The sequence below is a fragment of the Daphnia pulex genome, chromosome 6 (genome assembly GCF_021134715.1).
Source record: "Daphnia pulex isolate KAP4 chromosome 6, ASM2113471v1".
In the NCBI taxonomy this organism is placed as follows: domain Eukaryota; kingdom Metazoa; phylum Arthropoda; class Branchiopoda; order Diplostraca; family Daphniidae; genus Daphnia; species Daphnia pulex.
Genome location: NC_060022.1, coordinates 1,767,764 through 1,790,491, shown reverse-complemented (window position 1 = coordinate 1,790,491; position 22,728 = coordinate 1,767,764). Strand labels below are relative to the sequence as shown.

General features: G+C 39.7%; 4 protein-coding genes and 1 long non-coding RNA gene across 11 annotated transcripts; 3 read left to right on the top strand and 2 right to left on the bottom strand.

The window, feature by feature from the left end:
• The first annotated feature begins 832 nt into the window (after nucleotides 1-832).
• Nucleotides 833-1,727, top strand: LOC124196208. 2 transcript variants are annotated; one of them, XR_006875621.1, is made up of 5 exons: nucleotides 833-912; nucleotides 968-1,156; nucleotides 1,218-1,385; nucleotides 1,455-1,572; nucleotides 1,642-1,727. It is a non-coding gene; the product is annotated as an uncharacterized LOC124196208 (long non-coding RNA). The 2 variants fall into 2 exon arrangements; XR_006875620.1 differs by having other exon boundaries at nucleotides 877-1,156.
• Nucleotides 1,728-1,963: 236 nt separating this feature from the next.
• Nucleotides 1,964-5,125, top strand: LOC124196206 (structural maintenance of chromosomes protein 1A-like). 4 transcript variants are annotated; one of them, XR_006875619.1, is made up of 10 exons: nucleotides 1,964-2,024; nucleotides 2,091-2,253; nucleotides 2,321-2,465; nucleotides 2,524-2,704; nucleotides 2,772-3,249; nucleotides 3,694-3,768; nucleotides 3,899-4,015; nucleotides 4,083-4,308; nucleotides 4,393-4,790; nucleotides 4,851-5,125. XR_006875619.1 is itself a non-coding variant. In XM_046591082.1 (4 exons), the coding sequence occupies exons 2-4, from the start codon at nucleotides 2,168-2,170 to the stop codon at nucleotides 2,539-2,541; spliced, it is 249 nt and encodes an 82-aa protein (XP_046447038.1). In that variant the 5' UTR covers nucleotides 1,964-2,024; nucleotides 2,091-2,167; the 3' UTR covers nucleotides 2,542-2,700. The 4 variants fall into 4 exon arrangements, 1 of the variants encoding a protein (XP_046447038.1); XR_006875617.1 differs by having other exon boundaries at nucleotides 4,393-5,125; XR_006875618.1 differs by having other exon boundaries at nucleotides 4,083-4,316; nucleotides 4,393-5,125.
• A 1,661-nt stretch (nucleotides 5,126-6,786) lies between these two features.
• On the bottom strand, nucleotides 6,787-11,359 carry LOC124196205. 2 transcript variants are annotated; one of them, XM_046591081.1, is made up of 8 exons: nucleotides 11,204-11,354; nucleotides 11,122-11,139; nucleotides 8,504-9,719; nucleotides 7,950-8,446; nucleotides 7,492-7,872; nucleotides 7,311-7,427; nucleotides 7,118-7,224; nucleotides 6,787-7,042 (listed from the first exon to the last, which is right to left on the bottom strand). In XM_046591081.1, the coding sequence occupies exons 3-7, from the start codon at nucleotides 9,657-9,659 to the stop codon at nucleotides 7,135-7,137; spliced, it is 2,241 nt and encodes a 746-aa protein (XP_046447037.1). In that variant the 5' UTR covers nucleotides 9,660-9,719; nucleotides 11,122-11,139; nucleotides 11,204-11,354; the 3' UTR covers nucleotides 6,787-7,042; nucleotides 7,118-7,134. The 2 variants fall into 2 exon arrangements, with proteins under 2 accessions (XP_046447037.1, XP_046447036.1); XM_046591080.1 differs by lacking the exon at nucleotides 11,122-11,139 and having other exon boundaries at nucleotides 8,504-9,669; nucleotides 11,204-11,359.
• A 178-nt stretch (nucleotides 11,360-11,537) lies between these two features.
• Nucleotides 11,538-12,954, top strand: LOC124195415. Its single transcript, XM_046589803.1, has 5 exons — nucleotides 11,538-11,805; nucleotides 11,865-12,101; nucleotides 12,166-12,273; nucleotides 12,339-12,626; nucleotides 12,702-12,954. The coding sequence occupies exons 1-5, from the start codon at nucleotides 11,701-11,703 to the stop codon at nucleotides 12,951-12,953; spliced, it is 990 nt and encodes a 329-aa protein (XP_046445759.1). The 5' UTR covers nucleotides 11,538-11,700; the 3' UTR covers nucleotide 12,954.
• LOC124195416 (tubulin polymerization-promoting protein homolog) lies at nucleotides 12,881-17,616 on the bottom strand. Of its 2 annotated transcripts, none has more exons than XM_046589804.1 (6): nucleotides 17,102-17,616; nucleotides 14,431-14,707; nucleotides 14,275-14,349; nucleotides 13,808-13,937; nucleotides 13,666-13,728; nucleotides 12,881-13,567 (listed from the first exon to the last, which is right to left on the bottom strand). In XM_046589804.1, the coding sequence occupies exons 2-6, from the start codon at nucleotides 14,697-14,699 to the stop codon at nucleotides 13,448-13,450; spliced, it is 657 nt and encodes a 218-aa protein (XP_046445760.1). In that variant the 5' UTR covers nucleotides 14,700-14,707; nucleotides 17,102-17,616; the 3' UTR covers nucleotides 12,881-13,447. The 2 variants fall into 2 exon arrangements, with proteins under 2 accessions (XP_046445760.1, XP_046445761.1); XM_046589805.1 differs by having other exon boundaries at nucleotides 14,431-14,702; nucleotides 17,102-17,492.
• Between the last annotated feature and the right edge of the window lie 5,112 nt (nucleotides 17,617-22,728).

The window sequence follows — 22,728 nt, the reverse complement described above, 5'->3', positions numbered from 1 at the left end:
TCCACTATCGCCCTATTAATAGTTGTCGAGCAATTTAAAATATCTTTTCTTTAATTTCTTATTTTTAAAAAAAGGTTCTTACACTGCGAGTGCCTTTTCCTGGATAACCTGCTCAGAGCATTTGGTCAGTTATTCCACCGATGTACTGCTGCATTCATTGTTGGAAATGATTTGAATAGTCACTTGTTGCTAGACGTTTGGTTGGGTCCCATCTAGAATCAAATTGAAGATTTTTATTGAATTCAAAATTTATTTGAGTTGAAATTTATACTTTTGACTGGTACTCCCCATCCGATCGTAACTGCATCTCTGTACGCGTATTGGTCAGCCAAGTGAATTGACGGCAGACAAACAGGGGAAATGGTATTTGTGAAGTTAACTGGCGACTCCAACGTCAGCAGTGCGATGTCGTTGTGCTACAAGAAAAGTTGACAAATCTGATTTATTTTTTTTGGTAAAAATTATGACATAAGAATAAGATAAAAGTTCCATACAAGTGTTTCCGCGTTAAAATCTCTGTGCCAGGCCAATCGTCAATTATCCTGTATTTAATTAATCCCTGAGGCTAAGGCTTTAGCCTGCCGAGGGCCTTAACAGGGTTCCCGTAGAGCTCAAAAGTCTCCCTGGAAGGAAATGGGAAAAGGCGGAGCTTAGAGAGAAAAACTACCCCCACGTGACCGAAATCTGGCCTTGCTATTGGCTCCCGTCTCGATTTACCGATCGATATAAAATCGGAAATTCAGTGAAGCCTATACTCCCTGCAACGCGATTTTCAACCCACGGTCCCAGACTTCTCAGTCTTCGCCGAAACCTGAAAATGGAATTACGTGGTATACCACTACACTGCGACTGTGACTTCGGGGTGTTACTGTTATGTTATTATTGTAACTGTCTCTGCGTTGTGTTCATGTTGTAAGTTGGTAATAATAAAGCAGTTTTCATTCTAATTTTACGAAATTTGCTCTAGAGACCATGAATCGAAAGGATTCTCGAATTGTGAACTTCCTCGAAAGCCCTATTGTTTACACCATTGTTATTGTGACTAGTTTTCAACCTCCTTTGCATGGCTGAAACCCCATTGAGGAGGAAGGAGTTCAATGGTATGCTAGTAGCAGGAAAGACCTGGACAGTTTACTGGAAAACAACAACACACAAGGTATTGATTTAATAATAATTTTTAGTGGCTTAAAATTCTATTTCGACTGTATTTTCTGCAGCCATTGTGGAACGGTGGGAAAGGTCTGTGAGAATTAAAAAGAGCCAAACAGGCAGAAGAAAAACGATTGAGTGAAATTGGTAAAGAAATTAAGAAGGTGGAAGAAATGAAATCGATGTGAATGTGTCAAAAGAACGACCTAGACAATATGGATGAAGGCATGGCCTTGGTATAATCCGTTCTGTCTGTTAATTTAAAAATGTTATGTCACAACATTATTTGTATTCTTAATATCAAGGCTTGACGAGATATGGGAGCAGTAACAAAAGACCTGCTGAACATTCAGAAGTCTATAACTAGTTTAGAAGCAAATATTGGAAAAGTAAGAAGACAATATGAATGAAGGCATGGCCTTGGTATAATCCGTTCTGTCTGTTAATTAAAAAATGTTATGTCACAACATTATTTGTATTTTTAATATCAAGGCTCGACAAGATATGGGAGCAGTAACAAAAGACCTGCTGAACATTCAGAAGTCTATGGGGCTCTTCGGGATCTGTTTTATTTAGCCGATTTATCTGGCAACGCAGCATGGCGCCAGTCTTTTTTGAGGGAAGAACGGGGAGAATGGGACGAGTGGGAGGGAGGAGGGCGTACGAAAAAAAAGGGGACCCACGTTTCCTCTTCTCCCCCATTCGTCCCATTCTCCCTCTTCTCCCCGTTCTTCCCTCAAAAAAGACTGGCGCCATGCTGCGTTGCCAGATAAATCGGCTAAATAAAACAGATCCCGAAGAGCCCCATAACTAGTTTAGAAGCGAATATTGAAAAAAAAAAAAGTGAAAGGCACAGCATTTTAAATAAATCAAAGGTAACCATTTAATTTCTTTTAATTGATCTTATTCAGTTTCTTTAATTATTTGTGTTGCCCAAATAGAAGGAAGATATCGTTATTCCGATGTCGCTTGGTAACATGGAAGACATTGGGCAAGATAGTAATATGCTACCGGAAGTATGAATAGCGAGTCTGTCACAACCTGTGGTAGCGATTCAGTTAGCATTCCTCAAAACTCTCAAGAGATATATGAGAGAGAAGAAAGGTAAGTTGCCTGCACAACATTCGGGTGTAATTTCCGCTTTATTCTCTTTGTTTTTTATCTTATTTAGAATTGTTGTCGACTATTCTAATCTACCTGACAAGTATAAAAATCTTCTTGTATCGGATGAAATACGCCGTGAAGGTGATCTCCTAGAACGTCGCGTGAACGAGTTGAGCCATACAGTTCAGCATAATAAAGCCCCTAATATGCGGGTACGTTGTTTTTTCTTACATTTTTCCGTGATCAACTTCTTGTTATGTTCATCTTTAGGCTGTGGAAAAAATTTGACTTGGCAGGAGAAAAGCTACAATGGACCAACACAGAGTTTGAAAAGGTTCGCGCCAAAACCAAGAAAGCTCAACAGGCATTTGAAAGAGTAAAACAAGAGCGTTTTGATCTCTTTATGTCTTGTTTTGAACACGTTTTGAATAAAATCGATGGCATTTATAATGTAAGGTTAAACCATTAATTTTTACAAAGTCACCATATTTACCATTTTTAAAATTTTTGCCCGTCAGTCGTTGGCGAGGAACAATTCTGCTCAAGCCGTTTACCCCAGCCGTCAGAGCGCCCCTATCAGCCTGACGGTGCAATAGAATTTTCGCCTACTAATAGAATTTTCGCCGGATCTATGCAGACGCACCTACCCCCTATCACATCACATCACTGCCTAATTCCAGAATTCTTCCAAGATAGCTCTGTGACTTAGCCGAAGGCCAACGCTTGCAACGCGAGCCCTAGTTCAATTGAACCGTCCAGTAGTAGCTCTAGCTCGATGAGTTATTCCAGGAAATAATTTAAGCGTGTCCGTTAAACCGTTAACGGTTTAGTAAACTTTTTATTCAAATGCTCCATTCCAGCATTCCTAGATGGCGAAATCGTCGTGCCCGGAAGTCATGAAAAATTGTTGTCTGCTGATTTCGAATTCGAATGGCGACCAAGCCGACCAGTCGAACACGTTGCGAATTGGAATAATCTTACATATATAATCTATCGGTATCTATTTCCACATAATTGGAGCAGTTGCAGTTGTGAGCATTTTCGCGAGTGTCGGGTTGTAAAAGTTAACAATTCATGATTTCGTGCCGATACCGTGAACGATCTGCTTTGCTGTATGCTATGCAATGCTCACTTTGATTTTTTATGGTGGATGTGGACGAAGTCGTTGGCATATAATGTCAGGGCGTTGGTCTCTTCAGATTATCTTGTTGAGAGTAGAGTTTTAAGTTTTATAAAGTTTCATTATATTCGTTTTTATAGATGAAGTTTAAATTGACATGTTTGATGCAATGTTTATAAATTATCTCGTGTTTTATTTCAAGTGCAACACATCTAAATGATTATTTTTAGCTTGTAGATAATAAAATTAAGTGTCTATAATGTCTTTAGTTTATTATAAAGCTGCTAATAATAATATATGGTTTCTTATATTTTTATTAGGTTCCAAATCAACAACATCTTGTTGTTTTAGTTGGAATGGTGGAGTGCCAGTTGTGAAGCCAGAAATGGAAACAGGTATTGGTTGAAACTTATCGTGTCTCTTTTACACCTGAAATTTCCAGATTATTTGTTTACTGGTGAAGTGCATACAATTAAACTACATAATTTTTGTCATAGAAGACACTAATAGTTCGTTATAATTTAGACAACGACAAGACAACCGACATTTTTCTAAGGGCATGGCAATTATTTGATGTATCAAGACCACGTCACTAAATCTAAAATCACAAAAAATATTTCTGCTACAGGAGCATAATGCGCGGTAAAGAATTTCTAAAACAGATTAAAGGTCTATCTGATAGCAATGATTATTGCATTCTACAACGCAGAATTTTCTCAGCAAGAAATGCGACGAAAGAGACCAGATATCCGACAATTAATATGACAAATGCCCCTGTCAAATTGTTAAGAGATAATCGTGTTGAGTCTTTTTTCGAAGACTTTTTCAATTGCATTATATTATCGGCTTTTTCAAGACACTGTCGAACATCAGGTTGATACCACTTGGTCCAAAAGTCCAGCAACCCAAAGTCACGCATCTCAAGAATCCTAACGGTAAGAGAGTAAGTGCGTGAGATTAATGTAATTGTTATACTACATAGCTACCTGATGTAATGATCTAAATATTGACTTGAACAGAAAACCAATAACTAAAATGTGTTCAACGACTTACCCTTGATTGAAGTACTCCAAATAAGGACTATTCTTAGCCAATGCCCAGCTCCAAGGTGAAGCATATTCTTTCTCTTTGGCTAAAGCCAGGTTACATTTCCCAGTAGATTGAAAATCGTTTTTCATCACATCCAGTATGGCTAGGACACTCTGCATACATTTCATCAAAACACTTTGATAGTTATTTAATGGTTTTCTTTCGCATATAGTATTTATATTTACGTTGATGTAGACGTGATTACCAGACTTGACGAGGCTAACACAGTTCTCTGTTTTAAGACAACGGGAATTCGGATAATCGCGCAACTTATTTTTCAAATGGTTGTAAATACTGCCGTCTGGATATATGCTTTTCTGAATGCAACGTATACATTTTTAAAACAAGTTAACACTTTTTACATTAACCCGTTCAACTTTTGATGAAGGAACTTGAAGCTTACCGAAAAGCCAATATCGAAACCGTTGCCTGCATCCACCACTAGATGAATCTTGGAAACGTTCGACAAATCTTTCATATCGTGAATAAGAGGCTCAGCATTTGGAGAAATCAAATACGATACTAAAAGACTGTTGTAGCTGGAGATCAAGACAAAAGCTGCCAGACACCAAACCATGGTCACCCATCGGATGAATAGCCTTCTATCAGGACAGTATCCACCTTTTATACATTATTAGTTTAAAATTATAGTAGATCATTCTTTCTTCTGCGTTATTCACTCTTCTGCTGGATTTTTTTTTTTTTTTAAGTTTACCTTGGCTTAAAATGACCTCTACGATGTAAAGCAGGGAAAATGTTGGCAAGTGATTGGACTTTTAATGGACGCATTATCAGTTTCAATTTGCCCGGGATTTTCCCCGTTTCTTTCGTTAGAAAAATGTTTGGAAAAGCGTAGCAAACAATATAGTGCGACTAGAACAGAAGAAAAAGCACAAATTATTCCGATCCAAACCTGTTAAATAATTAAGACATTAATAGATGATGATCAAAGCTCCTAGATTTCAAAGATTTTTTCGCGTCCAGTTCAAGTAAATCAATATGCGAAATACATAGAAATTACCTACCAGCATTTGAAATGGTTTGAGGATCGCGGAAACATTAATTGAAGCATCAGGCATTGGGATCATTAATCCGATGTTGCTCGCATATAAAAAGCCATGTGTGAAATCCATAAAAACAAGCCGGGTATAAAGCGTCGCCATACCCCCGACCATCAAGTCGCACTTCTAATAACGAACGTAATGTAAAGTCTCAACAAAGCAGTAATACGCTAGCCAGGATTATTTAAAACCGTTTACTCACCCCGTTTACCAAGTAGGAGGAATAACCTGGGGAAATGCTCGATCCCTCAATCGAAGTTTTGTTTATTTGAAGAAAAGAATACCTTACATGCAATTATTGTTTAAACATATTAGTTCTTTATCGATAATTTTATGATTTGAATTTCTCACGAAAATCCGTAACGGAGTGAAAGCCAATCTAGCATAATAGCTGATATCCCCCCTATCTCGATTATGTAACCCGAAGAATTTCTCACTTCCGTGAGAGCAATGGGATACTGCCGTTGGGAAAGCGCAAACAGTTAAGACATTTTTGAAACGTGAAGTGCAGTGGAAAATTATAACATTTACTTACAGTTATAGGGGCAATGATTAGATGTTGCCCTTTTAATATTTCTGGGTGTAATGTTGCTAAAACACTTTCCATCAACACGAGAATAATGAAAAAAGCCATCTTCTTTATCTTGGTAATCATTTGGAAATTAAACACGGGATTGAATCCCAATTGGGAAACCATGTCATAAATGCTGCTGCGATTGCTGCTATATAGAGCACTTATTTTCTACTGCACCGTTATTCCTTCTGAATTCATTTTTATATATTTGTAGGATTGCCATAGATTTACAACTAAGGTAACCAGCAACAAACAATTTTATTATTTTTGGTTTGTTTGTTTCTGTTGTCCCGGTTACTGTTTTAATTCTAACCATAGATCACGTTCGAATTTTTTTTTTTTTTTGCGCGTTTGACATTTATACATACCAACGGAAAATAGCTGCATATTGCCCAGCAGCGGCCACGGCCTAAAATTTTTAAGAAGCACGCAGACAAGTGGACAAGGGGTTTAAAAAATCATTCGTTAGCATTGTATACACTGTGAGTTATTTTGATATTATCAAATAGAAAATGCGTACAAAAAGAACACGCAAGACTTATGTCGAGAAGTAGAAGGAAATATCTGGTACAGACTTGTTTATTTGTAAGTCCAGCGGATGGAACTTTGAGTCAAGGACGACTTTAAGTTACGGCCATGATGACTTAGCAAAATCATATGGCGATAAAGAAAACAAACGGTGTCTTGTCTGCATTTGAACTGTTTTTGTAATTAAAAAAAGAATTCGCTGGATTACTGCAGTACACAAGTAGTATAGTTACATTAATACGCTCGTCTGTGGTATTAGACTTGACCGACGTGTCAAATAGAACCACGAAACGAGACAATTGAAGTAATTTAGGTTTAGACAAGGACAGTCAACGGTCAGGCGTTTTCCCCGAAGATGGGAAAAAGGGATGAACTTGTAAGGCAGACGGTCGACTTTGGCAGAAGAAAGGTTTCTTTCTGTAAGTAATTTCATATAACATTTCAGGAACTAGTTAACCACTGAATACTGGATGAATAACTTATCAGACTCACAAGGCGATTTCTTATTCTTAGTGACAAATGTACATCACCGTGTCTTGATCCAGTTCCGCCTCGTCTACCAGAATTACATGTTCAACAGCGATCGAAGTATTATCAGCCTAGTTATTAATAAAACGGTATCATAATCTTTACTTTTTTAAAGACAGAAAAATACAAAGATTCAAATAATAAAGCATTCAGTTACCTCATCCACTGAATTTGATTCCAGAATACAGATTTCCTCCATACTGCTATCGATTTGTTTGGACGCACATCTTCTGGTGGTGCTATGTAAGGTCGAGGTGTTGCTTCGTTTTCCTCCCTTAAATCGGTAACAACGTGAATTAGGAGAGCAGGTTGATACTTAGAAAGTGAAGCGGTTCTACCTTAGATGCTGATTCCGTCCGTGAAATTTTTATGGTACTCATTAACTGTTCGACCGTCATCGATTCCGCCACGTCGCAATCACTCTCACCATAGAAGTCATTCAGATTGGCTTTGAGTGTGTAGGCGTAATCAGCGAGTCGGTATCGACTTCTTACTACCCGAACGTTGAAAAAGTCGGTGATCTTCATCAAAGACGAAACCAATACGTCGACAGAAGACTTATTCCACTGAAGATGTGTTTCACTTAATCGTTTCATGATTCCACTGAACGATTCTGGCTGGTTGGCGGTCTGAAGCGATATTCCAAACGGGCGTAGAGCCCATGCACCCATTCTATTCATATCAGGATCGATTGCCAGGTCAAAATATTCTGAAAACTCCTAATTAAATACCAAACAAAAATATTTCAAGATAAAATTACAAGTTACAAATTGCGAAACTTTTAAAATTTGCTTACTTTTTTCCATCTTTTCAAGTACATTTGAGCAAGTAGAGACTTGTATTTACCAGCCGAGTCTTGATTCAGTAAACGAATGAAATCACTTTCATATTGCTGAACCTCTTGTCGCTCGGTGATGTTAAAAAACTGGAGTTTTAGTTTAATGTTTTGAAGTGCGTGTTGCCAGCAACGGAGTCGAGGAACATCAGGACAATGTTTCGCGATGGCGTTGGTGATGCTTACTTCTTCGTTGCTAGTGATGATCATTCTTTGGGGAGTCGAAAACTCTGGAACAGCCGCAGCAAAACGCATAAAGAAGGTATCGTGAACTTCCGGCACATCGCGTTCATAAATCATGTACATTAGCGGAATGACAGGACTATCTTCAAACTCTGGTTGCCGGAATGTCAAAACTGACAAATACAACTCTCCTATCGCAAATGTTGTGTCGTAAGTAAGACATTGCGTAGTTAGGTCTTCCCGTTTGATGAATTCCCTGAATTCTGATACAGCATCTATAAAACACAAATTTAGTTATGCAAATAAATCTAATGACAAACATTTGGACTTACTTTTGTCGAAGCAAATGACCAAAAGGAAAGGGGCTATTTGGAGATCACTCACAAAACCAGTTTCACAAGTATACAAGTTGTATATCGCATCCGCTACATCATGAGACGAACGATCCGCTTTGCTTGGAGTTTTGCGCTGAACTTTGGGCGTGTTTCGGACTTGTTTCTTTTCATTGGGTGAATCGACGGTGGAACGTTCGGCTCTGCGAATAAACTTTCGGGCGTTTTGGACTTGTTTAACGTCTCTTGGAGCGTCGATCATGTGACGCGCTCGATTAGAGCAATCAGTCAACATATCTGAATAGACTTGTAGAGGTAACTTCTCCGTTACAGTCTCCATCTGGATCTTTTTCAGCACAGACGGAGCGGTGCGATGATATTCTTTCTCTGGGTCCTTGGAGTTTCCATGAGCGAAATCCCTGACCACGGTTTCGTCTCCTTGATACCAAACTAACACCTGATTTTCATACAGCGGGCACTCGATGGCATTTTTAGTAAATTCCGTGCTAAATTCATCAACAGGTCCCACTTGCAACTTGAAATAGTAGCGTTTGGAATCGATACCATTGTAGCTGAATCTGGTAACTGAATTTTGTCTCCAGCGATAACCGTCAACGCGCCAATCCTGTCGCTTTAATGGGATCTCCCACTTGAAAATATACTTGAATCCACCCTTCGGGCGGAGAGGAACTTCACTTAAGACAGGTAAATTTGCTTCAGACTCAAATAGCTTCATTTGATTTTCAAATCTCTGTGGGGTTTTACTGTCTTTATCAGAATCTTTGGCATCTTTAAGGGCTGCATCAACAGCAAGGGAATCATCACCCTGATACCATATCAAGATCTTGTTCTCGTACAGTGGACACTCAATTGCATGTCTAGTGAAGTCTGTTGTAAATTCGTTGCCAGGCCCCACTTGCACCTTGAAGTAATATCGTTTGCAATCCACATCACCATACTTGAATGTCACAGTTGAATATTGTCTCCAGCGAAATCCATCCACACGCCATTCCTGCCGCTTAAGTTTATCTTCCCATTTAAAGATGTACTGAAATCCAGTTTTTGGACGAACTGGAACTTCAGTAAGAATTGGTAAATTTGATTTGGGTTCAAATAGCTGCATTTGAGTTTCATATCTCTGAATTTTCTTTGCCATTGCTGATCTCCTACAGAATAAAATATTTGATTATAAACCACTGTAGTGACTTCTGATGACGGTAGAATCTATTGCAACGAAATCTTTCGTTGCACTAACTAGCCATTTTGGCTATTGCAACGAAATCTTTCGTTGCACTAACTAGCCATTTTAGCTATTGCAACGAAAGATTTTGTTTTTTAAATAGAAGAAGGAAACCATCATATTAAATCGAAAAACAATTTTTTTTTTTTACGAAATTTGACTTCTGTCATGCTGTGCCGCTTCGACCCATTCCTCCTTCATGCTTCGACTGTGGCGCTGATTGATTTTTTAAAATATTTTTTTTACATATTTTATTTTTTTTATATTATGCTTCAATTTTTTATGCTGTGATAGATTTATCGAGTAACCATCAAGTAACCTTCATTTCTAACAACTTGTACTCTTAAAGGGTTACCATCCAATTTTAATTTTTAACTTTCGACATTCTATGTTTTTCAATTACTAGGCAGACTTATGCAGATTTGGAAGACACTCAACAGTGTACCACTATTAGCCTACTCGGCTACTCCTGTACATAAATTCATTATACTTTCATCATTAAATAAGGCAGAGTAACTTAGAACTGGGGAAGCGTCGTTGGTTCCATCTTTCCCTTGATTCTTTACAGCTGGATTTCCCCCCTCCCCTGCTAACCTGGAAGTTTTTAAGGTCGTCGTGAATTTAAGCCGGCAAACGAACTTTGGCAAGCACTGGGAAGCAGGAGGGAAAAAGCTAGCTCTTGTCGATTTGTCGGTCGGCTCAAAGATTCAACACTTCCCCATTCTACATTTCCCTGTCATGATGAAAGTAAACTTCATTTAGTAACTGGTGATGGTAGTCCACTGAGGTCAGACTGTGATAACATCTTCCCAATGTGCATGTAATGTACAAGAAAAAAGTTGAGTAATCGAACCGAGGTTGTACCTGCCGGGAATGGCCAAATCATAGAAGAGAGTCCCATTGCAAAGAATTTTGAAAATAGAAAACGTCAAATGTTATTTAATTATTTTAGATTAAAATTTGATGGTAACCTAAAGGGTACAACTTTTTAGCACCATCAGAAATATAAATTATAGCCTACACACTGAGACAATGTCGAAAAGAAGGTTACTTCATGGTTACTTGATAAACCTATCACAACATAAAATTGACACATATTACAAAAAAATATGTAAAAAAAATTTTCAAATCAGCGCCACAGTCGAAGTCAAACAATTTCACAGAATGACAGTTTAAGTCGAATTTCGTAAAAAAAAGAAATTTTTTTTTTATTTAATATAATGGTTTCCTTCTTCTTCTTATTATGTTTAAAAAATAAATCTTTCGTTGCAATAGTCAATATCTGTAGTTAGTGCAACGAAAGATTTCGTTGCAATAGCCAAAATGGCTAGTTAGTGCAACGAAAGATTTCGTTGCAATAGATTCTACCTCTGATGACTGGATTTGTTGAACAAATCTATTTTTAAAAATAACAATTCTGCCAAACTTTAGGCATATGCAATGCACGTGAAAATATTTACCTGTATTTTTCTTACGATCTATATCACACTTATTTTGGGACGATAAATTTATGAAGATATGATTCAAAATAACCGACAACCAAAAAACGTCATTGCCTTTAGGTTTTGTGTTTTGTTGAATTGTTGTTGCGTGGAATTTTCCGCGCATGTTGTTACTAGCTGTTGATCGATAAATTATAGCTGAATAGATAACGAGTAGTTTTTTATCTTTATTTTAGTTTGAAGTCTCATTTGCTACTTTTTTTATAATTAAAATTAGAATAATAACTTGATTTACAGAACAAGACCCTTCGATTTATTTCCCATCCCATGTCCTTATTCTGCCTATCACTCTGAGAGGACAGCGCCATCTTATCGGATGATGATGGTGTGGGAAGTCTGCTCAAAAGTTGTCTGCTCAATGTTGTTGATAATTTCCTGTTCTTTCAAACAATACGCACGTGTAGCCTAAATAAATATCGCGAACTTTGTGCATCTAGTGAATTATAATTGTAAAGATGGATTTCGGAAGTTTTGCCGACGACTTTTTTGAATCCGAAGAATGTGATAACAAGGAAATATCATCACAATTTCACTGGATAGCTCATCGATCTGAACCGGGTGTAAGTTGCCAGCTCACTACTTAATTTTTATTGTATACTAAAGGGTGATTTTGTGGTAGTGGTTTCATGAAGTTTGCGAAAGTGCCTCTGAGAGTGATGTTACATTCAATATCAAGCATTTGCGTGCAAATCACTTGTACTACACTGGCAGGTACGTGGAAGCTGCAAACACTTTTACAGAATTGCTCAAACTACTGCGAACTGGGAATCACCAAAGAGAAGTGTCTGAGGGTCTGTGTAGGAGTCATCTTAAACTTGGAGATTTCAAAATGGCCCTTGAAGCAGCCAATCAATTTGTATGTTTTCTTTTGATTTCAAGAAATGCTTGACTCATTTAATGACAATCCCATGTATTTTCAGAAACTGAGTTGTAAGAGTGAAGCTCATTTTTCCTCTTACCACATGATGTGTGGGGAAATCCATCAAAAAAATTTGGATTTCCAACAGGAACTCATTCATCTCCAGCAGGCAAATCTTTGTTCAAACACCATATATATTTAATAAGCAAGATCACTAAATAAGACATTCTATAGGCAATCAAAATCCACCCAACAAATTCCGAAATGTGGCTCAAAACGGCTGAATGCTATGGCCATATCAGTCAGATTGACATTTATGATGTTCCTTTCCCGTTGTCAAAAGATAAGGATACGACGTGGTTTGCTGCGGCCAGCCTATTACGGGTAGACATAATTTTGAAGAGCTTGGCTGGCAGAGAATCCTTTGGCAATTTGAAAAAGAAGCGCAATCAGAAACTCCAAAATCTTGTTCATCCTATCGTGGCCAGCCTTCCAAAGAATTTCACTGCTAAAGCTCATGAAGTACTTGGGAAATTTTTATTTTATTTTTGTCTTTGCTTTTTCACTACAGAATTGATTCATTTTTATTCGTTTCAGGCTTTGAGTCGGGACGTGTATAATATAGAATCTCAAACGCAAGACGAAACCGAGTTCGTTGATTTGGGAAGTTCAAAACAGGAGAAACCAGTGGAGTGCGAAAGCGATGAGCTCATTGTTGCCATGGGTAGCGAGTCCCAGAAAGATTGGTTCGAAAAACAGTGGTTCTCGTTTGTTGATTCCATTCAAGAAAACATGTATTACATACCCCCAGACAATACACAGACGGATGTAGTGCTTAACGCACTTTAAAGGATTGTAAATGGTTCGTTCGAGTCATCATGGTCGAGTAATGCAGGGAAGGTTTTGCTTTGTTTTTGTTTCTTAAGCAGTAAAAAGCGGAAGAAGAAAGTGTGGGCGTCTCCCTGTTAAACTCTGGAAAGCGAAAAACTTTAATCTAAAATACGTTTTGCAAATGGATTATTAAACAGAATGGAGAAGTATTATTGAATCGATGAAAAGGGCAAGGGAGCACATTTGCCACAAAAGTGGCAAACGGCTTCTTTCGAAATTGTACTTCATGTTTCTCGGGTTAACTTTTAATGCTTTAGTTTTTAGAAATTTCACGAAATGCGACTTCTACATGTACGACGGAATGGGTTAAGTTCAAACACAGAACAGACTCCTTACGGAAGTGGGTAGCATTCGAAACCAAAATGATTTCCCTTTCAACAATTGAAAAGCAAATGAAAAATTGCGCTTTAGGTATTGAAGGAAAGTGAATCAATTCATCGTTTTCTTTTTCTTTAATGACTCTTATCGTAAGAGTTCTTATTGTCATAGCCTTGAACGTATCCGGAACCGTCAGGTTTGTCTCGCCTCCCATCCATCCCGCGACCGCGCCCGCTCTCATCAAACCGCATCCGCTACAGAAATAGACAAAATGAGACATTTAGCGCAGGATGTAGTAAGTGATTGTTTAAACAGCCCTTTTTAAAAAGCCTATTATGCCGTTCATACGTACACTAGATCCGGTGTACTTTGCAGAGTCTGTAAGTCTGTCCACTGCGGCCGTTTTCATGGTGACCTAAAAATTTCGAGATAAGTAGACATGTATAACTCATTTTCTAGATCACGAAACAACATTATCGTGTCAGCAAACATACTGTAGTTCCGGTCGTTCCTGGGGGTCCGCATTGGATCATCTTCTCTCTGATTTCAGTCAGCTCGACTTTTTTGGCCTTAGCCAGTTCCTCCAGAAACTTTTGGTAGTCTGCCAGTCCCAGCTTGAGTGACCTATACGGATGTATCAAGGCGAGTGCCAACGACAAGAAAACAACAACGGCGTGAGTATATGAGTTGACATGGAAGAATGATCACTTAGTGTGCCGTCGACAAAAATGCACAAAAATGCATGGGCTTCTATAGAGAGAGAGGTCAAACATAAGTCGGACCCTTATTTCATTCTGTGTACAACTTAATCGAATCAGTCCTTATTTTTGAAAAAAAAAATTTCCCAGGCTTCCAGTAGACAAATATTATGTTGCAAGTCATCACTTATTATTTCTTTTGTAGGAACAGTGCGCGTTGAATGACATGCCGTTCTGGCGATTACACTGTAAATTCAACTCACTTGTGTTTTTTGAAGTAGATGCCGGTGTCGGTGGCCGTGATTTTCTTGCCGTCAATAACTTTGGCTTGTTTCATCCTACAGGATGACACACGATCGTGATTAAGCTGAAAAATGTTGTGTGAATTCTTATTCCAGAAAAAAAAAAGATGACGTTACCATTTGTCACTCTGCGACAAAGAAATCGCCTTGCCATCGGCTTTGCTGTCGCCGAATTTCGCAAATGCGCGGAAGAGCTCCGTCAATGGATTCTTGGCACCTGATCCGGGACGAGGAGAAGCCGGAACAGCAACAGTCTCAGTCATGGTGGGGGCTATTACAGGAGCCCCTTCCGGAGCTGAAACCTCGGGCAGTTCATCTTTCAGCGACTGGAGTGGTTGCTCACCGTTCAAACCGTCTGGTGACGACTTAGTGTTGACATCAGCCATTTTCTATTCTTTTTTTTTTTAAATGAAAAATACGTGAGGACAGGTCACACCATTATAGAAACAGGGAAGTCGTTAAAGAAAATGAAACGTACAACAAAAGAAAGAAAAATGGAAATAAACTGTCGATGTGGTTATGGTCAAAAGAAAGAAAAGTTTAAGAATATTATGGTATTGGCCACTTCACGGTGGAGTGAACAAACCATTCGGACACGGGTGGGCACATCACGCGACGTAGGTTTTTGTGGTGGCACACAAAATCGTGTAGCGGCTGAGTAAACAGTGACTAAGCGATAGCTTGTTGTTTCTACCACGTCCGTACTTTTTTTCCCCGTTGTTTCACGGAAGTTTCATTTGAATAGTTTAGCTTATTGTGTTCTCTGGCCGTTTTCTCTTCTGCATCTCCTTCTTGCATTTAATATCAACGTATTCGAACACTACCGTATTGTAGGGTCCGTGACCGCAAGCCATAATCCGCGCTCTGAAAGCTATCCGTGTCGAGATGTTCGCCCATCCGGAATGGGATTCTATAATGTCAAGTCTATTCTCGAACTCTTAATGACTAGAAACAAAATGCTGTTTCCCATTCATCGACTACATACTTTTGTATCTATTCTTTTCATGCCTCGAAGCTATATTTGCGTGAAAATAGTTAGACTGTGTCACGCAGATGCACGGATGTTCGACTGTGGAATTTTTTTCTTTCATTCATTTGCGTCGATGAGCTCATTTCTCTCTTTTCTTTTTCTGCAATTTCGGACAAATCCGAACACCAAAATACTGAAAGCCCGGCTGGCATCACGCATGTGAAATAACGTCGAGGCTTTGCTCGGGATCGCACACATCTATTTATACGAGCAAAGCGAATTTCTTGCTGAAAGCTTTGCTGGGCACGACAGTGGGCGTCAACGACATCACCTTTTTTATCTGACCACTTCATCCTTATCACCTGCGGAAGAAGACATAACCGAATGCATGTAGCAAATCGTCGTCCAAAGACATTCGTTCATATTTTAGGAGGATTGGGTGCACTTTGGGTGCACTTTTGAGTCTTTGTTTGCAGTTTTGTTATATTCTTCTCGCCATCTCATCTTTTACCCCAACAATAAAAATGGGCCCGGATAAAAACATACAGATGCTTGGGGACTTTTGTGAGAAAACGTGTGCTCTAACGTTGTAAATCTAGTTTTGCCAATTTCTAGTTTTATCGTATTATTCGGTTTTATTCGATTTATTTAATTAAATTTTATTTTTGTTTATCCAATTATTTGTATTGAATATTTTTTTTAAGACAAAATAAAAAATTCGATGATAAAAAAACTTGATTCGATTTTCGATTCATTTTCACAATTTGGCAACTGCAAACAAAACCATTCCAGATTGCACTTGCAGACTGCAATTTAGCGAACACGACACGTGAATCGTCTTTTTTTGAATTTCTTAGAGGGTGAGAACTAAAAATCGTCGATAAAACCTACAAGAAAATAGATTCTTCACTTCATAATGAACATTCTACTATTTTGGCAGGTATGTTTAATTTTAATTTATAAACCTGAGTGTGAATTATGTTGTATTGTAAAAAGCTGGCAGAGGCAGGCACAGACATAGGTTTTTTTTTTCTTGTCAGAGGCCTCAGGCTGAGGCCACCATGGTCGAATTAGAAATAAACTTAGAAGAAAATGATGATGAGGAATCATTTAAGCTATTTCAGAGTTTTCTTGTCCAACACCATCCATGTGAACAAGTCACATGGTGGTTATCGTTAGTGTAGGAACTTAAACATCAGGTTTTATGCCCTAGGAATTTATTGATCGAATTTAGTTTAAAAACAAGATAAAACTGAATAATAAATTGAATATTATCTAGTTGATTATCTTGTTTGAGGTAAACAACTTGATTTTCATTTTTTGTGTGAACATTTTTCGAAAAACCAAACTATTGAATTGAATTGAATTTAGTTTTTTTTTTAAACTAAATTTGCAACCGACCATTGCATCCTTTTCATCTGTGAAGACTTTCTTAATGCTCCATAGTAATTGCCGCCCAAAGACATTCGTTCATATTTTAGGAGAATTGGGTTGCTACATTTGGGTCTGCTGTTTACTAGTTTTCTTATTGTTCTTCCCGATGATCTCATCTTTGCTCTCAATAATAAAAATGGGCCCCGGATAAAAACATAGCGAATACTTGAGGACTTTTGATGGAAAACTGTGCTCTCGAATCAATACGGCCAAAGAGCATGCGCTCCACAGACATAGGCGTCGCCCTCCCGTTCGCATTTCCCGCCATTCTTTTCCGTCCTCCATCACTTCCGCCGCCCTTATGGACTCCGCTTTTTTTTCTTTTTGACGCCAATTGTTCCAATTGTCACTCTAAAATGTAGACACAAAATTGTTTGGACTTACTTTGAAATTTGTCGCCTTGTTTTGGAATTTGTTCGTTTCCTTTCAATTTCCGGTTCGAGCGGATGGTGGTCTATACGATGTCCAAACTGGAGGGGCGAAAAAAAAAGAGCCAACTGATGGATGAGACGAACCAGCTGCACCAAACGCACGAATCTTTCACTCGGTCAGACTATGGCAATCTGCTGCGATTGTCCAGTTGCTGGAAGAGATGGAAACGGATGGCTGTTTTTGAAGGATGGCGTGCAGCACGCGGAGGTGATCTTTTGTTGTTGTTGTTGTTAACGCGGACCGCTGCTGATTGAGCGCGTGTCGTTAGCCGAGGACCTTGTACCTACAACCAGCACGCCAAACAGCACACTCTGGTCCAGCTGCCGTACCCTGGAATACAGCTGGTAGGGGGCGATATTGGGATGGTGGTGGAGGGGGGGGAGAAAGAATGGGACCCATATACACTCAAGTCCCTTTTATTATCAGTTCCTTGTTCCTTTGCGTGACTAGCTCCTCCACCCACCGACGCCTTGACGTGTTTCTCCACACTGTTTGATTTTCCCGCCGCTAGATGGCAGCTCCATCCAATAATTCCAAAATGGCCGTATCGGATTGAATTGAAATTCAAAACGACTGAAATATTTACACCGCGCCCGTGTTCTCTCCACACAATGTCCAATGTCGTGAAAAATGAACAGAGAAGGTTCAATCCAATTCTTCTTCTTTTATCCTGTCGGGCTCAGAGTGCGACGAGAGCTATCACTTGTCAGATTGATTCGATAAAGCTTGATTGCATTAGATATACACACATTGTGCGCACATGACGTTAGTGGAAGCACTATGTCGTATGCAAGAGACGTCTACAGTCGCTGTAGAGTGATGGAAAATATCAATATTCCATCAGAGTCAATATTGCATTTGCTATTATTTCCGAGAAAACTTTGTTGCTTCTTTTTGTATTCCCGCCCTTTTTATCACTCGCTGAATGTTCTGGACAGAATGGGGGCTCAAGTCGCGATCGATCTCGAAGTGAAGAGGATTTCCCAGCACACCCACCCACCCAAAAAAGAAATCAAACGAGAAATGCGCTTGTTGTCGGTTGTATTTTGATAAATATTGCGGTGGGCTGCCGTTGTCGAGTGAGAGGGGAGGAGCAAAAAAAGATGACAAGAAAGAAGAAGAAACTTTTTTATTTATTCTTCTTCTTCTTCTTTTCACGCCGTGATTCTCTATCTTTCTGAATCTGTCCCTAGCGGCCTGGGCGGCCGTGATCGATGCGGAGCAAAGAAAAAGTATATCCAGGGTAAAGATGCGAAGCTGTTGGCGAAGAAATAAGTGCGTCCTTTTTTTATTATACAACCGAAAAAGAAGAAAAAGTTTTGATGGCAACCGCCAAGCTTTTAACTTGACACTGATGATGCGGTAAACCGGGCAAAGAGTCTCGCAACTTGTCACTGCCACCTGGCCTTTTTTCGTGATTTTCTTTTCGGTCACTCTTCTTCTTTTTCCCCCCTCGGCGCCGGGATGATGTTGTAACTGTTGATTTACTTTGTATTTTTTTTGAGATTCGTTAGACCTCGGCTTGGACGACCGGCATGGTATAAAGGACCGGAAAAGTTGTTTTAACGTGAAATCTCTCCTCTCCCGCGTCTACGGTCAATAGAAGAAAAGTCCAGCAGGACGAAAAGAGACGGTCAATCGTATTATATACACCCAGTCAAGCGCATTACGAGACCGGATATCTGTCCGGCTACTCTATAGACTTAACCATGTTGTCGGGATTTGGTCGTCATTTCCCCGTTTCTGATCTCTTTTGATGTACAGTGTTGGCTGAAAGGAGGAATATCATACCTGAGTCAAATCAGTTGTGTCCCGAATTCAATCCATCCGCTAGATGGTGCTGTCGTCGGCGGGTTCACGCTCCATCTCCATCGATTTTTCTGATTCTTTGAAACCCAACAAAAACAAATGGGTCCAATCAATCGGGCGCGCGTGTATATAGAGATGCTATTGGTCACCCCACCAATTGGCCACCAGTCCCTTTTTTTTTCTTTTGAATCCCGAAGGATCACAAACATAAGAACAACCCAAAAAATATCTGAAGCTTTTTTCCAAAAAACCCGTTGTAACATCAGGTTCTTTATTTATTTGGTCGGCTGCGGCCGCCGGCCGTGTGTCATTCTCTCCATCGACGTGTACACATCTAGCGGGAGTGCCGATACGCCAATCGATGTCGTGGAAAATTGTAGAGAGACGCACGAGCGCGCGCAGCCCGTGCTGCCCAGCAGAGCTCTTTCCAGCCCGGCCCTTTGTGTCCCACCTCCCGGTATACTCTCGGCGGCGCTCACGGTGCCGTCGACCATCACCTTATGACATTTCGCACGCAACCAACCTTTTTCTCTTTGCTCTCTTTAGTTGCTCACCCTATCTGGGTTCTTCCACCCCCACCACCCCCTTTTACAGTCTTGTCATTTATAGATAATCCCATCAAGGAGGATATGAGACAGTCAGACCTCTCTATATGAAGGTTTTTCCCCCCTCCTTTTGTTCATAACACAGTCTATATAGATACATGTTATGTATAGCAGCAGTAGCCAGTCAGAAAGGAGGAGACAAAAGCTGAAGCACTTGGTGGGAGCACCACACGTTCATAAAGCCCCGCCATTACTGTCCCCCGACCCAATCCTATTCTAGATGTAGATATATACCTTTGTCTTATTTCTTTTCCATCTCTCTCACCAATGTTGGAACTTTCCTATATCCACCTATACTAGAAATTACGCCACTGTTATATTTTGACGATAGTTATACTACATACTAGCTGGTGTAGAGAGTGAATTTCTCCGATGAGCGACGAAATGGGTTTGTGCGGAATCGATGATTCCATTCCCGTTCTTTGTGGCTTTCCTTTTTCATTGTCGTCGGGAAATTTTGTTGAAGGGGAGAAGCCTATAGATGTGCGTAGGCCGCCCATACAATGCCCCCAGTGTGTGTACATACCTTTTTTGGGAGTGGGGTAGATTTCTTATAATGATGAACGATCGCGAGTCCGTATGCTGCCGGCTCTTATTCTTTTGAGACGTGATATACTAATAATATCCAGGCGATAAAATTCCAATCCATTCTACTATGGGGTGTTAGATCGTTTTAATGAGTTGAGATGAAGCTCATTTCGCCTGTCTATTATGCCTGGCACTCTATTATACATCCTGGGATAATATTCCAATTTTTTCTTTTTCTTTTTGCGCTGGGTGCTGGTGTGTGTACAAGTATAACGAGCCGATGGCAGCTCAGCCAATCATTGAGGACTGTTTTATATGTGTGTGTGGATCCTAACTGACTGCCAACTCCACGGAGAGATGAGAAAAGGTCAATCCAATTATCTTTCGGTGAGATGCAAGTTCCGCGAATATAATTCTATAAGAGCCGTTGTGTCGATGTGTCGGTTGTACATGATACCAGATCAATAGCCTTTTTTTCTTTAAAATTTTTAAAAGATATTTTGCCAATTGCCAACACACATCGATCGAAACCTCGGCCATTTTATTATTATTATTACAAGGAATAACGCGCTCACACATGTCGTGCTGGAATCCGTTTTGGTCTAGCCGAAGAAATGTTTCCTCCATTCACATTCCAAAATAGAAAATACCTTTTTGGCCGAATCAAACTGACGACTTTAATCGAATATTTAACATCATATAAAATAATACCTTGACTGAGATTCTTTTTATTTTCTAAGCATCACCGTCAAAATAAATCCCCTTTTAAAATATAAAGAGTCAGTCGAAATTCTCTAGGGAAAAAAACGAATTCGGTTCCGACGACGTGTACTTCAAACATCTAACAGCGACTGTCGGCTGCTGCCGTACACTATATACACTTGACGACGGGGTTGTCTATACGTGTATAGTACGCGTAGGAGGAGAGATCCACTGGGGACATGATATCTGCGACAAGCTTTTGTGTTTGTATCTTTTTGGCTGCGCCACATAGTAGTAGTAGTAACTGTATACGTTCGTAAATAACTCGAGTTATATACATCTCTAATGCACTGCAAATAATATTTTTTTAACTTTTTCAAAATGTTTCTTTTAGTCTACATTTTGTGAATATTAACGTCATAGGCAGGAGTGTACCGAACGCGTGGGACGCCATTAAACACACGACATGTGAATCACGCACTCGTCGTTGCACTATGTATACACATATACCTGGGGTTCTATATAGCGCGCTTTATTTCCGGGCTCGTAATTTCGCAGTTTGACAATTGCCGGCTGCTGCTGCTGCTGCTGCTGTCTATTACACCGTCGCTGCTGCGTTCATGTTGTGTATAGTATCGTATATAATATGTGCAACTTTCAAACTGATTGCTATATACACACACACGTGAAAGGGGAGGTACGCTCGCGAGCAAAGGGCCCCCCGCAGGATGGTCATATTTTTTAAGTGCCTGCAGGGAAATGGGGGGTGGGGAATCCATTACCTGGATATACTGTACGTATACACACATTCATAAAAGTGACGGTCGGGCGTATAAATACGTCATTGCTCTCCATTGTACCTCAGACGAGATAGATATACTAGGGACTCTGTTAAAGAAATGGGAAAAAACACAGTGCAGCACTTGTCTTTGCGATAGCCTGGTAGATGTACATCCGCCCTTTCGTGTCTATAGTGTACATATATATACCCGTCAACTAATAACGTCACGTTTTATCAAAGGAGCCATAACAAACAAACTCCCACTAGAAAAAAAGAAAAAAGCCTAAAGGCCAAATAAAAAACGAGACGACAATTGTTGTTGTTGTTCTATTTATACACAAGTCGTCCCTTTTTTTTTATTTTTTATTTTTTCACGATGAAAGGGAAACACGTTCACGCACAAGTGGGCGGTGACATCAGCACAAGAACCGGATATGCAAATGATAGGGGAAAAGAAGAAGGGCGAACCACACCAAAAAGATGTGCAGAATGCGCGCGGTATTGTAATCATTAGTGACACGTGTTCAACGACCCCTTGCTGTTGGACCCACCGAGTTTTGCATATGAATACCAGCGGGGGGTTGTATTGAAACTTTTACTCTACACATCGACTGTACAGACCTCCTCCCTGGTCTACTATACATGTTGTGTATTACGTTCGCTTGTATCCAACGTTTTGGCTCGTCTAACCCAAGGTGAAGAAGATCAATACCTGCTTACTACAACGTACTATACGACAGTCGCTCGAGCAAATTTTTCATGCATCTCCATCGCATAGTAGTAGGTCTTAAGGAATAAAGTTCGACAGCGGATGTTTGAGAATTTCCGCTACGTCAATCTTTTGAAATCGTGAATTTCGCACGGATGTTGTATAATCATATTTTTATTTCTGGAATATATTATACGCATTCTCGGATGCATGTGTGCTGTCCAATTAAGGCGGTAAATGAGGCGAATTTCGCCATACATATTCGGCTCATTTTTTTTGTCTTTCTTTCTGCTTAATCGACCGGATGAAAAGAGAAAAAAGGAGCCGATCCTCCTGTCGACTTTTTAGCTCCGCCACGTTGATTTCTTGGCGTCCTTTCAACTAGCACCAGGGGCTCTGCTCCTGCACGTTCTACTATGTACTTTTTCTTTTTAGATATTATACC

What these genes read in the sequence shown, in the direction of transcription:
- LOC124196205 (XM_046591080.1), bottom strand. Translation starts at nt 9,659, where the DNA reads ATGGCAAAGAAAATTCAGAGATATGAAACTCAAATGCAGCTATTTGAA. An exon ending in GGTCATTTGCTTCGACAAAA is followed by an intron (nt 8,447 to 8,503) that starts GTAAGTCCAAAT and finishes TGTGTTTTATAG; the next exon opens with ATGCTGTATCAGAATTCAGG. An exon ending in AATCAAATTCAGTGGATGAG is followed by an intron (nt 7,225 to 7,310) that starts GTAACTGAATGC and finishes ATTAATAACTAG; the next exon opens with GCTGATAATACTTCGATCGC.
- LOC124195415 (XM_046589803.1), top strand. Translation starts at nt 11,701, where the DNA reads ATGGATTTCGGAAGTTTTGCCGACGACTTTTTTGAATCCGAAGAATGT. An exon ending in CTCATCGATCTGAACCGGGT is followed by an intron (nt 11,806 to 11,864) that starts GTAAGTTGCCAG and finishes ATTTTGTGGTAG; the next exon opens with TGGTTTCATGAAGTTTGCGA. An exon ending in AACTCATTCATCTCCAGCAG is followed by an intron (nt 12,274 to 12,338) that starts GCAAATCTTTGT and finishes GACATTCTATAG; the next exon opens with GCAATCAAAATCCACCCAAC.
- LOC124195416 (XM_046589804.1), bottom strand. Translation starts at nt 14,699, where the DNA reads ATGGCTGATGTCAACACTAAGTCGTCACCAGACGGTTTGAACGGTGAG. An exon ending in TTGTCGCAGAGTGACAAATG is followed by an intron (nt 14,350 to 14,430) that starts GTAACGTCATCT and finishes GTCATCCTGTAG; the next exon opens with GATGAAACAAGCCAAAGTTA. An exon ending in CAGGAACGACCGGAACTACA is followed by an intron (nt 13,729 to 13,807) that starts GTATGTTTGCTG and finishes CGAAATTTTTAG; the next exon opens with GTCACCATGAAAACGGCCGC.
- LOC124196206 (XM_046591082.1), top strand. Translation starts at nt 2,168, where the DNA reads ATGAATAGCGAGTCTGTCACAACCTGTGGTAGCGATTCAGTTAGCATT. An exon ending in ATATATGAGAGAGAAGAAAG is followed by an intron (nt 2,254 to 2,320) that starts GTAAGTTGCCTG and finishes TATCTTATTTAG; the next exon opens with AATTGTTGTCGACTATTCTA.